Raw genomic sequence first — 18,077 nt, 5'->3', positions numbered from 1 at the left:
CCTTCCAAACACTAAAACAAAATCTTGGTAACTTCTCAGTTTGCACCAGTTACCATCTTTGTTTATACGAGATCCATATCTCGCGCATGCGTGGCGCGACGACTACTTCTGTGACTGCCCCCCCCCCCCGCCTGCCTAGTTCTCCAACCTCTCCATACCATTCCTAAACGGCGTTGATGGACGGTGGTTCAATATACTGTTGGCTATACAGCACATTTTTAAATAGAGAGAATTTTCAACTTCATGTGAATATTGAAGGGTGACAGTCGTCGCGCCGCGTCCTGTTCGATATGGGACTCATAGCGACGCATCCAACGCGTGTTGTTTATTACATGAAATTCGAACACGCGCGACGACCACCGCGCTTTAATTTCAACGAATTGAATACCCACGTACATGGGTCAATACAGTTATCAAATGACACCCCCCACACAGACAGACAGAAGAAAAAGAAATCGAGACAAAACACAACATCATATTAATTATGCATTTATTCCTAGTTTATCGTGTAAGTGTATCCAAATTACACTTTACATGTTTGTAGCATGAATGCAAAGCCAGTACATTTCAAGGCTGACATGTCTCCAAAGTTATCCTTAATAAGTTAAACACTTAATTATATATGCAGCCCTTGGCAGGACCTTGATGTACCCGGTGGATACTTTCGAACACAAGACGTCAACATCGCATGCTCGTTGCGTCAGAGAGTAATTTCCAGCAACTGGAAATGTTTCATAAACAAGCATTTTGTATAAACATAAACTAATCATCTGATACAATATAAACTCTTTATTAATACCTATTCTTCATTGCAGATAAGTGCTAGTTCATCAGATCAATGTCCAAGCCCAAAGCTGTCCGGGTTGGATGGAAAATTATCATGGGTATGCGTAATGTGCTTCCAAAACGCAAAACCAAAATAGGTGTGAATAGTATGTGACTTCACTCAAGCAAAATATTTCAGAGGACACAAATAAAACTGAATGCTATAATTGGTGTCATATATAGGAAAGCTACTATATGACAAAATAACTGCACATGCCTAAAATTGATTCCTTTAATACTTCTCCTTTCTCGACTCGCAGAACAAAAAAAATATGGCTGCAGAAAAAAAAAAAAAACATTTTAATGGATTCCAGAAAATACCATTCAAATCAATGCATTGTTTGTGCTATACCAATTCCCCTGTATTACAATATCACACAACTGCCTAAAAAAAACAAACAACTGTATTCATGCATTGCTGGTGTATGGAATCCTAGATTGACTATGCAACTCTTTTTAAATTTGAAAAATTATTACAGATAGTTATAGAAATAAGGGGGGGGGGGATACACTGCAATAAACAATTATGTAAATATCAACTTGATAGATGTAGTTGAATGAAAAAAAAAGTATGATCCAGCATAACAATAATTCTGTTTAAGAAAAATAATATAATTGAGGTTTTTAACAGTGTTGCTGATAATACAAAAATATTACCAAAAACCTGAAACTAAGGGTAATTCGAAGGAGAACAGTTGTAATTCAAAATTCAAAAAAATGTAAATTTTTGAGAAGTCATTAGTTCAACACCTGCATTCGTTAGGTGTGGTTTAACTTTGTAATGGTCATTTCACTCAATATCACCATTCAAATACAACGAACTATGGGTCAAATTTTTGCAACAAAAATGCTTACTTATAATAATAATAATAATAAAGAATATTATTCGAACAAAGATGCTATGAAATAAAATACAAGAAATTTTCCCTGAAATGCATTATGACCCCTTCCCACCTCCTAATGCCATGTTCCAGATGAACATTTTGGCTTAAATATCAAAATACTGTAAAACCGTTCATTTTCACCGACATTTAATTTCACTATTTTATTATTTTGAGCAATTTCACTTGGCTTTAAAGCTCATGAACTTGACAGTTCACATGGATTTAATTTAGCGAATTTCACTTAGCAACAAAAAATAGAGAAATTAAAACCCAGTGAATAATTAATGCTTTTACAGTAACTAACTATACACACATTTTAGTTTACTTATCTAATGTTCATGATTTTCCACGATTAATACAAGATGATCAATACCACTTTATCCTAGTTTGAATATTTGGGGTTGTACTCTCATTTATTTCTCCAGACATTCACTGAATAAACTGCAAATCTGCACCCCATAGCAGAAATATTACAGACCCTTACCATTCTACTGAACACTAGATATGCAAATAAATGCAACATTGACTTAACATATAAAACTTATGAGCGTGTCAAAAAAAATACATATTAAATAATATGCATACAAAATTACATCTAAGAATAAGCAAAACAGGAATGTGAACAGGCTTAATTTAAATAAACAGCTGACATACAAAACTGAAATCTTATAAACTTGAGAGGGGTGGGATAATAATATACTAATGCCAAAGTGCCTTAGAAGTAAACAATGCTCAAGGTAGAAGCCTACTCATAATTTTTTAGAAAGTTGGTCATAAATCGCATGACAGTGTTCATTGGTTTATTATGTAAAATCATGAAGCTATTGTTCAATGGCACCATGAAATAGCATTCTATTGTGTGTTACAGTGACGTATTTTGAGAAACTTGTAATATTTTTCAAAAATAGCTATTTTTGGAACAATTCCATAGAGCGCAATGTTTAAACAAAAATTGCATTCTTCAATGCTTTTTTAAAACCCAGATTTTTGAAACAATTCAGGAAAACAAAAAGTACCCCATCAGTAACAATATATTATTTTTTTAGCATATGTTACCAGCCATAATTTGAGATATGGCATGATATCCCTGCCATAGGAACCTATGATAAAAGCACTATAATACTGCTAAAATGGCCGCTATTTACTAAAATACAGCCATGATTTTCTCAAAAATTAACTTGGTGACCCCCAACTTTTTTTAAGGCAATATTCTTATATTGCCAGGAAGTACAATTTATTAAAAAAATAATAAATTCTGGGTATTTGAAATCATGAGTAGGCTTCTACCTTAACACAAAAACATACCAGTCATGAGCAGAACACTGAGCATAGTTTCATACTATGCTAGTTTATGCAGGCAATCCTATTGCAAAAAACAACTCATTGGAAAATTCCAGCATTTATTTCAAAGTTGGTTCAGAGAAAAGGAGTTGCCCAGAACGGAAAGTTTATAATTTTTCAGAATTGGAAAGCTTTGCAACCAATACATTTGTACGTATACAGCTATTTCCGTATTTACACTATTAGTAGTGCATACAGTGGCGATCGAAATAAGTCAATAATTTCCAATGTAATCCAGTATAAGATAAATCGTATGTACCGTATATCATTGTGTGCACTTCTATTCAAGACACAATTCCTGTAGAGTATATATGGTACACCCACTATATTGGGAGAATAGTGATACTCGCATGCTGTGGTACTGTAGCCATCATGATACAACAATAACAGACATTTACGAGAGCACCTTGATTTACAGTCACAGTATGGAATGATTAATTATAAAGTAAAAAAAAAAAAACAGGGATTAAACTGCACAACCCGGAAGTAGTTATACATTCCTATGAATCATACTCTTTTTCTAACATTGTGACTGTTTTTCAGAATGTAGCTTTCAACAACAAAAATAAACAAAATAACAAGCAGAAATAAATCCTAAAATTACCCTTGACACAACAAACCTATTCCCATTAATTATTTCTCAAATTTCACAATTCAAGATAAAATAAGAGGTTTCTATTGATCCATGGAATAACAATAGTACATTTTTAATTGTTGTCTTTGCACACTGCGCTCACACTGGTTGGCAGTTTGGATCAACAGCTGCTGAAATTTATAAATATTTATAGAAATGGGTATGTTGTGTCGATAGTATGTTGAAGAGGCTTTTAAAATGGTCTTCATCATACTACAGTTACTGGTGGTAAATATACTATGTATTCACAATGTGGAGCTTCAGGGTTTTTAACTGAGACAATAGGTTCCTTCGCAAGTTTGACTGCCTGTTTCACATCTTTGGGGATGTCCTTTTCTTGGACCTTAGGCCCAAAGAAAGTGAGAAACGTAGGAAGAAACACTAGTGCAAACAATGCTCCGAACCCGATAGCAAGAAAATTTGTTTTGAAAAACGTGCGGAAGGTGTAGGCCTCGGCGGTACACAATGCCACTACTCCCAGGATCGAAGATATGGCGCCTTGTAAAATAGGCATACCAAGAGCTCGCAATGATGAAATGGCACGTTCATTGTTTGTAGCTGCTGGCGATACCACAAAGGAATAGGTAATGTGTGCTGAGAAATCTACACTGAAGCCTATGCAAATAATGATATTAATCATTGAGATAGCATCTAGCGAGATATCCCAGTGGGTCATGAAGCCTATGACACCCACCGAAATGGAGAAAACAGAAAATGTCACCCATAACGAGCATATCGGATGGGGTATTAGAAGCAGAGAAACAAGAAGCATTGACGCAGCCGCGATACCCATTGTTTGAAGTGTGCTCGGCAGAATTTCTGTGTATTGATCATAGAATATAAAAGCTGGATGAAAGGCTATCATGGGTATAGGAGAATCTTCGGCAATTGATCTCACTTTCTCCATCATTTCTCTCTGTTTGTTAGCATCGTCTGCATTTTCTGTCAACACACTGAAACGTGTAGCGAGGATGGCACCATTGGCAAAGCGTATATCAGCCTTATGTCTTTGGAATGCCTGAATATTTAGAAATTCTTCCTGAAGAACATCAATAAAGGTCTCTTGCCCCATAACATCTGATCTACGACCAGTCTGGTTTAGATAGTTCAAATAGTCATGAAGCCATGATTGCGTGAACCGAGAATCATGAAAGTATTGAGTGTTTTCAATTTCTTGTAAAGTTCTAGAAATCTTGTTTTGAACCTGCTTGTCCCAATACTCAGCATGACGATAGACAATCACGGATACTGGCAAACCGTACTGGGAATAGTACTCCTCTTCTAAAGTGAGGAACTTGCTAGCATAGGAATCATCAGGAACAGTATTCTTCAATTTAATACCTCGCTGTATTTTAATACAACCCCATATTGAGAAGGCTAAGTATATGAGAAATGTCAACGCAACAAGTCCTTTCACCCAGCTCTTGGTCAAGAAAGGACCATAATAATCACCAAAGAACTTCGCAACTATGTGCTCCGGAGTAGAGCCTTTGGGGTTGGATTCACTGATACCTCCTGCACAGAACACTCGATATAATGAGGATGGTGCTTCATCAGGAGCTAAAACTCTCTGGCAAGTAGCCCAATGACCATTTTTGGCTTCCAAGCGTCCAAATTCGGAGAGACACGCACCAAAAAAAGTAATCTGATAGATGTATCCAAAGATGATGGCCAAACCAGTGTAAAGACAGAAGATCCTAACTCCCGGGAAATCAGAGATAGCCCCAACGCAGAAGGCCAGGACATCGGTGACACTGGTGATTGTGATAGACATAGCAGCTTCCCTGAATGTTTGCGCCATGCGGTCTTCTACAGGCAGATAAGAAGGAGTTCTTCTCCAAGCAGCTACCATGATGAACATGTTATCCACTCCAATTCCTGAAAAAAAAGACGAAAACAATATGATTATAATTAAATTTATGTCAAATTTTTTTTTTGACATGATTACAAGAACACAGGACAGTTTTAAAATTGAAATCAAGTAAACATTGCAATTACAACACTATTGATCAATCAAGGGATTTAGAGGAATATAACATTTCCTTCAGCTCAATATTAGCAAAGAAGTTCAGCTAAAATAAATCTGAAACTGCCAGATGTTAATAAAAATAGTTGAAAAATATAAAAAAAAAAAAAACATTTATTTTTGGAATGATCCATGTTTACATTTTTTTTAATAAAAAAATGTGGGAACAAGATGGCAGTATTGTGTTTATAATATATTTATTTTATTACATGATATAAATTAAATAAGACATATAATAACAGATAATTCATTCACGGTTAAAAAAAAATAATTTAACCAATAAAAATTAATTGTTGGCAAACACGTCATACATACAACTCTGGCAGCCACAGTTGGTGCCTTAAAATACAAGGCATATTCGCTCTCATCGTCGAAAGTGTGTTGACCCTTTACATGATGACTCACGCTTTCGGGAAAGTTTGTTCACCTCAACAAAAAGAGCGCAGACCTACCGGGACCTACTGCGCACATACGTCACGAGCTTCGCCAGATCGCATAGAAACGGTGGGAGATTTACATTTCGTGCTAATAAGATGATTTTCTCGACCTGTCGATACGTGTCGATATTAAATTGCAACTTTCAGTGGCATTAGAAGTTTCAAAACCAGTAATTGTAAATATACCTGGCGGAGTAAAGATAATTTCCATGCTACGTGCATTGTCGACGGCAGCACTCGCTCCCGGCACTCGCTGTACGTGCACGAAAAAAAAAAAACACGTATATTATACAGAAGCTGTTGAATTTTTAAACACGTCTAAAAAACATACATTAAAACATATATTTTAGTTCAATCATCACTGAGACTGAAAAGAATCGAGAAGGGGTGATAATCGTGTTCGACAAGTAACAAAATCTTCTAATAACATTTGATACGTGTCGATCGACTATTGAGTGGTAGATGTAGCGGGGTCACGTGCCAATTTCCTGACCTGGTTATCCACAACATTCACTTGCCAGGTTAGTTGTCACACAATAGCAGTCTGTTAGAAATTTACGGCTCTATATTAAACGGTTGTATTTTTATGAACAAAGAAAGTGAAAGGTATCGGGGTCTAATAATCCACAAGGAATCATTCAACGCATATAAACTGGAATAAGCATTGGAATCGCGAGATTTTCGAACGGAAACATAACCCAATATTTCACGAGTCGCAGGGTGACGACAGCCGTAAAATGAAAAGTCTAAACAAATACTGAAACTAAAGTCAATAGATTAAATATTTGTTGATAAAATTAACAGCAATTGTTCCCATCAATAGTGGACATGGTTTGCTGACGCCAGTTGACATTTTGTACGCCGATGGGCGACTGTGGCGTTTTCTAGTTAACTGTTTAGCATTCTGTGTTTTTTTTAAGGAAAAGATGGATAGCTTGTTCTTATAGCCTTGTAATGGCATACATTAAATTAGCATACAATAGTACAAGGGCATTTGCATGTAAATCGTAGATTTTGGATTGTCATGTCTAGACATAGCTCCATGGTCTAACCAACAGACCGGGCACCTTGGGATTAATTCCATAATCATATTTAGTTCGCGGTCACACAACGTCTAGAAATGACGGACAATCTGCATAACAATTAGTCCAACCACTGATAAGTCTAGTTGGCTTGCTTCCAGCTGAGTCATCATGGAACGCAATATAGCAATCCGGCTTTCATGCACTAAGTTTCCCAAAATAAGACTCAGTTTGAGATGCTCCGATTGCATGATGGCTTCCACAAAAACTACAGATGTGTACATTTCATCTCTTACTAGATACTATATTTACTTCACATATGGTTTCATGGACATTCCAATATAATTAGGTGGTCTGTAACATATGAATGATCTGATACGGATCATTTCTAATCACTGTAATTTAAGGTCAACACGAAAAATGTGCGAGTGGGTCTACCATTGAAATAATTATATTACGAAAATGAGATGTTATGCTTTAAATTTTAATTAATATATGATGAAAGGGGTTTAATAATTCAGACGCCCATGGACATATTATACCGTTTATTATACGTGTTGTTCACATTTTCCATAGGAAAAAGGCAAATACAATGAAACAGAGAATTATAAGTACAGAACGAATATCACAAAACAGAAATCCGATAGGACAATACAATTGACGTTATAGAGGTGAACAAACTTTCACTCATTGAACATAAGTACTGTGAGGGAGTTGGGACACAAAGGAGTGAATTGCTAAATGAAAAAAAAAATAAAAAACAAAGCAATCCGTTCACTTGAAATAAATTATCTGAATAAGCAGAAACGAACAGAAACAATCTCGTTATTTCAATGTTGAATTTTCTCTTGCATAATTTAAGACAAATCTTAATATTCAAATATATACTCGTAAATTGAGGTCACAGCTGGGTGTCTTTACGCTTGGCAGATCAATTTGAATAATAATCGACAATTACTTGGTGAACTTAGATGAACTTGACATAGAACGGACACCGTATTAGTTTCACGAAATGAAAGTAGTACATTATGAGTATAATTATTTATCCGCCAAATGTATTGATATATATATCTTTTTGGTCAGAAGAGCTAGTTTCCCGCTAGTCCAACTACTTTTAAATCTGCAAGGACCACGTTATGCACGCTACAACGCGCCAATTCGTGGCAGCTGTGTTTTACCGCCTTGAATACTAACAGCCACTTAGATTGCGAAACACACACACTCAAACAATAGTTTGTTGACCTAAGATGACGAATGCCGCTACTGACTTACCGAGAATGAGAAATGGCATTGATGCGACAGCACTGATGAAGTCCACTTTGCAGAAACCAAGTAACCCAACAGCAGATAATATAGCCATAGATGCAGTCAAGACTCCAAGTAAACCCAACCACGGTTTGCTCACCACACAATCGAACGAGGAGCAGCACATGATGGAAAAGAGAACGACAGCGCAGCAAGTAACGACGAAACGGGGAACCAGACGTTCGAGGCTTTTATTTACTTCGGAGTCCAGCGATTGTGACGAGTAGTAGGTGAAACTTATTTTGTCGGAGTGGTAAGTCTCCAAGAGATTCATAAACCCTTCCTCCCATTTCTTAGCCAGAATGTCGTCCTGTCCGTCGTCTGAACGCAGGTAATAAAACAGCTGGATCGCCTTGGCCGACTTCACAACATTGTCGCCCATTATTCCCACGCCACCCAAACTATTGCCGATGAAAGCCGGGTACCCAGTCGGCGACGGAGCAAATGGATAAGTCAGATGAACTCGCTCGTACCACGGTTTGCTGGCGATATAATCAAGCACACCGAAAATATTATTTTCAATACAACTGTCTTGCCATCGACCGCAAATGTCCTCGTATTGAAAGGATTCGTCGTTGATAGTTACCGTCAAGTTCAAGATTTCGGCGTGGAGTTGTCTCACCTCATCCAGAACATCTTCATGCAACACGTTACCACGCCAGTTTTTCCCCATTATAATCAAGCGACCGTTTCGACCCTCAGACACGATCCTACTTGGAAGAAACTCGCCGTCGTCGTTCATCGGGAAGAGGTCTTTAACGATATCCCGGTGGAGTTTCGCAGGGCCATGCTCCGGTGTATAGATGGTAGCTCGGTCGGAGTCGTCCTTCAGGTATGTCATACCGGCTGCCAAAATCGCTGTTAAAATAATTGGCCACAACACGTACGGTAGTGGATATTTTCCGAGTAAACGTCCATGCCGATGGAAAAGGCTGGACAGTTTATTCTCGATGCAGTTCATCATAACCATACCTTGTTTTCACACCGTGCTCACGGTTTGATGGCTGCCTGCAGAATGCTGCTCGCCCGCGCCAGTATGATTTGAGGTCAGCTGGAACAATAACAATGATGTTTACTAATCTCACCGTATGTGGCGCTCTTTAAAAAAAAAGAAGCTCGGCACCAATTATTCCGCTATTATTTCGATATCAATACTACATGCAGCCGCCATAAACACTTCTAGTCTTAACTTCAAAAAAGTTCACATGCCATATATGTACATATACTACATTTCAAGGCCACCGACATTATGGTAATCGCATCGTTCACGCTATCATTTCATAGTTTAATTAGGACATGTACAAATTATTTGCATGTTTTACGGAATTATTAAATAAAATATATTTCTTGAAAATAATCGTATAACACACAAATATATTAAAACAATTTTCACGTTTCAGGGCAGTTTGAGTTTAACACGCAACTCTGACATTAACGAATATTGAACATGATTTTTAGCTCAATTCAGAATGTTGGTTGCACGCTGAGAAGCTCCAGCTGTCACAAATATGTGCTATACATTGCTGAGATCGTCAAGTGCTCCATGACCTTGTCCCGGATTTTGTATGTCAGGTGTATTGTGCGGGGTGAGTTGGTCATCATTATTATTAGCTAGTATTGGGATGACACAACAATTGCTATAAAACATCTTGAAAGGTTCAGTGGTTTTCAAGGACGTGAAACAATGATTTCCTTTATAGTTTCCGGGATTAAGTTACAAATGGACGACACTCTGCAGGAAACAGAACCAAGTAACTTTATTCGTATTACTAATTCTATCTACTTTTTTTTATCTTAGTTGTCTCATTCGTACTCGTATTATATTTAGCATAGGTGGCGACACAATGGAACACAAGCGGCGATCAAAAGTGTGTTGACATCATAGAAAGTGTGTTGCCCTCATATGCAATGTCTATCTCATTGGTTTGAAAGATTGCATTTCTGCTGTAAATTAAAGGTGAACATTATGTTATAATGCACTATATTTTATACTACATTTCGTATTTCTTAATTATACTCATGATCACGATGAACGTTATGACGTCACTTCCTGCAAGTAACAATCGTTTTGTCCGTTCCCCTTTTTTTTACCTGAAAAAAAAACTATTTAAGCCATCTTTTTAATTGTAATATATACCTAATTCCAAAATCATTATACGTGCGAAAACAACACTGCACGACTCAGCGTAAATGTGAATGAATGGAGCGCCCTTGATGTACCGACGCCAAACATAACGTTTGTCGCTTTTGACAAAGTAAACCAGCAGAATTCGTCCAAACATGTTCAAATTTTTTTTATCAAGGTCTGTGGGCATTAGCAAATTAAGTTTATTTGGTCTAAAAACAACAAAGCAAGTATCGAAAAAATAATTTTAAAAAATGTATTAAATATGTTGACACAAACATTATGACGTTAATAGAAGTTGTTTGTATCATCGATATTGTTATTACTGCCATGAAAATGGCGAGTGCTACATTTCAAACAACACAATCATGATTCTACGGTTTTCAAAGCGAAGTGAACTTCAAGCAACTAATTTATCTAACCTGAATCACTCAACTACAGGACGAAGGGTTCGAATTCACCCTGAATTTACCCCAAATTTAAAAACTCACGTCATCCTCAGCGAGATTCAATTTTCGAATCGGCCGACTCGGAATTCGACTTCGTCACGTTCGTGTCGTGTTCGTGTCGTGATAAAGTTGCCTCAACTAACGTTGAACTCGAAAGATATCTGAACGCTGCGCCTAGTCTCAGACAACTAATAAATGTATTAGTTTCTGAGGTCTAGTCAATGTTGAATACCAAACTACCAAAAGGCAACACCCAAACCGGCACCCAAAATTGTCGGTGCTGGTTAAGCCATGATTCTTAGAGGACGCCATCAACGGCGAAACTATAAATAAAGACAAAGTTATGTTATTTTACTAAAGGTACATTTCACCGGTAGTAAAAAAAATATACGTGTAACTGTAATAGTTTGCTCCTAAATTGTCAGCATATCCTCAATAATAAGACCAACATTTTCAGTTATTATATTCTCTTTTTTAAATAAAATTATACAACTGACGCTGCGTACTGTGACTGATAATACAATAGGGAATTTCGGTAGTTGTTCAGCGAAGATTCTATGGAAAAATATTGCCCTGAAATTTATAACGCAATATACGTAGGTTTATTGCTTCCAAATTATACTACTAAATTTACAAATCGCGCAACATGCCTGGGCAAAATATTTTTCTTTTATTACACAGAGTTTCTTACAGTGTTGCGTGTCCAACGGACGTTTTTAACATTTTAATAAGTTTAACGGCGTCAGGACGACCCTTAATAGAAGGACATGCAATTAAAGTATATAGAAAAAATCATTCTCTGGAATATAAATCTAGTATTGTCGTATCTCGCAACAACACTAACATAGGAGATGCTTGATACAGAAAATCTAAAAATTTAATATGCTCAACTATAATTGTTTTTCTCCTTATTCCTGTGTCTCTTTTCTTTACCCCCGTTCAAACACACACACATGAATTTCATGTAAACAAACAGTATATTTTACACGTGTTATATACGTCACTTGAGACGCGCATTGAACACGATACAGTGCAATGACGAATGATCCTACACGCCAGTCAGAACGTCCGTGATAGATGGAACTCCAATGTAGACCCCCGCATGTTGATAACATGGTTTACCCCAGGTAGATTTTGGTATTTTTGCTCTCTGTTATGTATTAATAATGTAGTGTATATTTTAGTATGTAATATAAAAAAAATATTCTAAAATTGAAATAATCACATTCGGCAAATTAACTTTAAACTGAACACTACAATTAAACTGAGTTGATTTCAACAGCTTGAGTTGGGATTAAATAACGTACATGTAAACAACTATCGTTTAGAGCAGTTACAGCAAAGTGTGCGGAAATGGCAGTCATGCACTACACTTTTCAAATTTTAGTCTGGGGCATAACTCGAGCTATAACCCGAGAGTATATGCTGTACAACACATTTCTTTTCTGAATAACGTCGTACAACGCATAGGTCACATGTCATAGTTGGGAACAAACTTCTATTGAAAATATTGCCGGTGCACTCCGCTAGGTTTGCCCTTTCAAATCTATTCTCAAAGTTGTGGCAACAATTGTTCAAACGCCAGTGAAACATTGAAATTAATTAACATGTTTGTTGGCTTATCATTCAACAGTTATTGCGGCAATCAAGGAAAACAGTCAGATGTTGTGCATCAAAGAAGACAATAGCGAGGCGATGGGTGAGTACAAGTTATTTTTCAAATATATTAATGATGGATTTATCACAATTAGTACAAATTTGAACGTATGCATAATTAACAATATATTCATAAAATCGTGGCATTTTTGACACTTGTTTTAAAAGAGTGATACTTTGACCACGAAACCTAACTTTAACCCGCTTCCCCACAAATTAAAATGATAACGCGGTTTAAGATGTGATGATGCCATGGTTACGATGTTTCTATTTTTATACAATGTTAAACGTTCCATAGTAGATGTTACGGCACATTTCACCAAAAGCAGTGTCTAAAGATTTGATGTTATCTATAGCGTGAATTCTTCTGTGATGTTGTTAGTTTCTTTATATCTACGATAGCCTCTTAAATAACGTGAATCGTGAAGTGTTTATTTCTCCATTTAAATTTCCGAAGAAAAAGTTGTTCCCAATCAGTGTATGTTGGTTTAATCAGACTATTCGGTTCAATATGCAACATATCCAAATGTGACCGTGCTAGTTGGTATTGCTTCTTAACAGAACTACAAGTATAAACGAGCCTCTGTAATTCTGATATGATTCATAGTAGTGTTTTAAAAACTGTGAATGCTTCTCAGCGAAAATGACACCATTATTCAAAATAGCATCAGATGGCTGTCCAACCACGTAGTCATAGTAACGAAGTTGCTCAAGCGGTGCCACGACAAATATGTCCGTATCGAAGTATACAACTCCCATCTCCATCAGAATCTGTAGCCTGGCAACGTCGGCAGAATGCTGCGGCCATTTAGGATTTAATTTTCTCCCAAAGATTATCTTGCTGCAGTTCGATTAACAACATCTAGAACTGGTATCATTAGTTTAGCCTGCATCCACAATTCGTTACCTGGTTCACAGTCAGTGTGGAAGGGAATACGTTCAGGTTTCATAACTCTGTAAACACTCAGTATACTGAAGTTTACAAAATGAAACTCGTGGCAAGTAAACCAAATAAAATGTGCGATATTTGGTACAACCATTCTATAATGCGGTTTCAAAAATCCACACAGTTTCCCTTGCTTGTCAGAGTCACTAGTTACATTGTGTATCATAATTGAGACATTATGGGCATCAAAAAACAAGGAACGATTTATCACTGAGTCATGTTGGGAAATGGTTTGTTCATGCTGAGAGTGTTGCACCTGAAAGTGAGAGAGAATGATGTCAAAATAAATGTCAGTAATTAAAGTGGATAGGCCGTCACATGCGCATGCGCGAGAATTGAATCCCAAGCAATGATAACAACTCATGCTAAAAACACAAGGGCTCGTGGGTAGACGCTTGATTGTGAACAATGACACGCTGTGGTCACCTGACGCATGTGAAGGTGACGACTCCCCCGCTTTAAGGTGATAAATTGAATAATCGTGTAACATGCAGTAGAATACATAATCACCAACATATCATCTAAACAATATCCTCACAAGTTACACCGAATAGAAAATCGTTCGTCCGGACTTAAGGTAGAAGCCTACTCATAACATAAAATACCCAGAATTTATTCATTTTGCAATACACTGGACTCCAAGGATATTGACTTAAAAAAAGTTAGGTATCACCAGTTTTATTTTCGAGAAATTGATGCTTGTATTTTAGTGGAAAGTCTTTGGCATAATGCTTTTACCATAGGTTCCTATGGCAGAGATATTATGCAATATCTCAAAATCTAGCCTGGTGACATAGGCTGAAAAACCCTTATATTAATATTAAAGATGGAGTACTTTTCGTTGTTCTGAATTATTTAAAAAATATGGGTTTTAAAAAGTGTGAAATAAGAAAAGGAACACGCTCTGGCCATTCAAGGGAATATCAGGGAATACTCGCTTCTAGTATGAGGGTACCATTAGATAATGAGACGGAACACCAAAGTCATTCACGCACAGTCAGCACGCACTGGCCATTCAAGGGAATATCAGGGAATACTCGCTTCTAGTATGAGGGTACCATTAGATCTTTAGACGGAACACCAAAGTCATTCACGCACAGTCAGCACGCTCTGAGCATTCAAGGGAATATCAAGGAATACTCGCTTCTATTATGAGGGTACCATTAGATCTTTAGACGGAACACCAAAGTCACTCACGCACAGTCAGCACGCTCTGGGCATTCAAGGGAATATCAAGGAATATTCGCTTCTAGTATGAGGGTACCATTAGATATTGAGACGGAACACCAAAGTCATTCACGCACAGTCAGCACGCTCTGGCCATTCAAGGGAATATCAGGGAATACTCGCTTTTAGTATGAGGGTACCATTAGATATTGAGACGGAACACCAAAGTCATTCACGCACAGTCAGCACGCTCTGGCCATTCAAGGGAAGATCAGGGAATACTCGCTTTTAGTATGAGGGTACCATTAGATATTGAGACGGAACACCAAAGTCATTCACGCACAGTCAGCACGCTCTGGCCATTCAAGGGAATATCAGGGAATACTCGCTTTTAGTATGAGGGTACCATTAGATATTGAGACGGAACACCAAAGTCATTCACGCACAGTTAGTTGTGTATAATTACATGTAGAGTCTTTAATTGCCAACATCATCGCTCCACCCCCAAAACCCCAATCTCTCCCCTTTAACCCCTGTTATCGATGTCAATTTAGACCTGCGTCTTATCACACTGCATAAATTTGGTTATTTGTCTAATTTAGAAGGTGCGTGGGTGTTACATTTCCCACGCTTAAGATTTAGATATATATGCAATGCAATGTGAGAAAGCCTACTCGCATGGCGCAAACATGACAAAAGATTAATTAGTCTGAACGGTGGGTTATTTGCGAATGTTGGTTTGTAGTCTTCAAAAGTTATGTAAGCATCTCTCTTCGCACTAACGTTTATTGGGTCGTTAATTTCGGTCGTTAGGCTTTGTAAAGGGACTGCATGAACCCTCAATGATGTTTAGCGTGACATCAAGGAAGTTGACTATTTTCTTAGTTGCTTCGATCGCGATCTTTAGGCCTTGTTTTTTTTTAAATACTCGATAGATATATTTTTTGATCTGTTCCGACTCATTAGGTGTGGAGTCTAAGGCGACTAAACCGTCATCTCTGTATAGACAGATTTGGATGTTCTTCTCTGACCGTGCTTCAATTTGTGATAGCAGGAATTAGGTGTGTCGTCATTAGAAACTGACGACCGAATATACGTTAGTGTGAAGAGAGATGCTTACATAACTTTAAAAGACCACAAAACAAACCAATTATATATATTTTCATATAAAAGAGTAAATAGAAAATCATTCATCTGGACTTAATATATACAATGAGAATATGTTTCCAACAATAGGAAAACGTCACTAAGAACGAAAGTGACAGGAAAAAATATCACTGGCACTGCTAAATTGTCAGCAGCCTTTGCTATATTTACAAACCTTGGTAAATGGCTGAACATTTATAAGGTACATACTGGTAAACACCCAACACACTGTCAGACAAACAACTGTGACAAACATGGTCGGTAATGGTGGAGTCCGTTGCATTCCTCTGATACAACCAACGCCGTTCCCCATTTTAGTTACTTTGTGAAGTATTTGGAAAAGGAAGTAAACAGTAATATTTATTAATATTTAACAACGCCTATGAAACTTTATCTTCAACGATCTTTAATACTGTGTCAAAATTGTATGTTTTATCGATTGGCCAATAAATTATGTTGAGTAAATGAATAATCAGAATGGCTGCCGTTTTACATTTACTGAATACACATTTCAATGATTTGTGTAACGCTGATATAAATTCGCTAGGAACTCGAGAAATCACAACGCGCTTTTTGTTAAAGGTAACATTGAGTTCATAGGCACCATATCTGCAATATATGGTCAATCTAATACATGAATGCACGTATTTAATTGGATAATGCGCCACCATGTAATTGTGCGAAGTAACCGGAAATCAGGGAGCACTGTTATTTTTAGACAATGTAAAAAGCTATAGATTCTTTAAAGTGGTCATTTATGTACAAAGCCTAAGAACTATTTAACTGTGCTCTTCACTAATACACTGAATTGAGGTACTTAATCCATTGCACAAGTTGTTTTTGTATGAGTCAAAGCCATGTTATCCGTGACTTGGACTGCGGTTTGGAACTCATTTAAAACCACTTTTTCATTCTTGAAGAATACTCTCAGTTTCGCAAGTGCAACATTCCCATATAAAATCAATCATTCTAATAACATATGAATGCAATATCTATAGTTGTTAGTATGACTGACATTCATGTTTGTTGATTAACTAGATTGGCAGTTGCACAGTGACTGATTTCCAGAAGAAAAGGTAGCATAGATCTCCAAAATGTAAGAAGTATTCTCTGCACATACTTGTGTCAAGTGTCCGTTTACTGTTATCGGGTTTAGCATTTCTAGAAAGTATCACAGAAACATCTAAATTATATTACACGATCAGCAAGTCGGTAAAAATTGCCATGTCCCGAAATTCAATCTCAATAAATACCGCTACGCCAAGTAAACACATCGATGACGAAATGTAATGTAAATATAGAATTATTCGTTTAAATTTAGTGTACACCTTTCGAATCTGCTTACTTGTTATATTCTGTTACCTTAGCTCTTTGATCGTAGAATAGTGAAAATTGACGTTACTCAATCAATATATATTTGCGTGACCATGAACTTGTGCCTTTCCCACATTTCTTCTTTGTTCCTTTTATTTATCCTTTAAGTAACAATCTTGCTCCTTTTTTAAAACAATTTTTAATGTATGCTGACCCTTTGCAAAGTAACTTGGTGCATTTGATACGGGCAGATATTGGGTGAGCGCCCTCTAGTAGTACAGACTTCTTCTCAATATGGCATCATCCAATGAAGGTGAGTGTTGTTTTCATATGCAGATTGAATCTGAATATATTTACTTTACAACTTTGCCATCCACAGCTATATCTGATCAATTTGTTTTTGCTTTTATTTAGAAAACACTCAAATGCAATTTTGAGGGGCGGATGTCTCAATTCTTTCAGTTATTTATACTTGTTGGTGGATGTTTTCATGGGGCTTGTATTGCTGTCGATGCCGAAACTGTGACATTTTGTGACTATTATATACATGCACATTTGCAGTGCTTGTCGAGTACTGAATGCTGTCCCATGCCAGGTTATTATAGATGAGTATTTTAATTGCTCTTTTTTGAGCATGCAGTGGCTCCCACACTTGCTCAGAGACAAAAAAATGAGGGTGTCGTGTGCAGTGCACGGGGTTGAAAAAATATGGAACACGCTTTTGTTTATCAAGATTTTGAAAGAATGAATCCAACATATTGGAATAGAAATGACATCATCATACCACACAACTCCCAACA

The 18,077-nt window shown here is 37.0% G+C and overlaps 1 protein-coding gene and 1 pseudogene across 1 annotated transcript; both read right to left on the bottom strand.

Annotated features, from left to right (window-relative positions):
- Positions 1-473: 473 nt before the first annotated feature.
- On the bottom strand, positions 474-9,499 carry LOC100374541 (patched domain-containing protein 3-like). Its single transcript, XM_085503277.1, has 2 exons — positions 8,442-9,499; positions 474-5,562 (listed from the first exon to the last, which is right to left on the bottom strand). Exons 1-2 carry the CDS (start codon positions 9,442-9,444, stop codon positions 3,893-3,895), a joined length of 2,673 nt encoding a protein of 890 aa, XP_085359403.1. The 5' UTR covers positions 9,445-9,499; the 3' UTR covers positions 474-3,892.
- A 3,478-nt stretch (positions 9,500-12,977) lies between these two features.
- Positions 12,978-13,816, bottom strand: LOC144358432 (uncharacterized; annotated as a pseudogene).
- Positions 13,817-18,077: the final 4,261 nt, after the last annotated feature.

Source organism: Saccoglossus kowalevskii, chromosome 9, assembly GCF_978046115.1.
Source record: "Saccoglossus kowalevskii chromosome 9, keSacKowa6.1, whole genome shotgun sequence".
Classification (NCBI taxonomy): domain Eukaryota; kingdom Metazoa; phylum Hemichordata; class Enteropneusta; family Harrimaniidae; genus Saccoglossus; species Saccoglossus kowalevskii.
The sequence above is the reverse complement of the archived record's forward strand: the minus strand, read 5'-3'. Positions and strand labels throughout refer to the sequence as shown.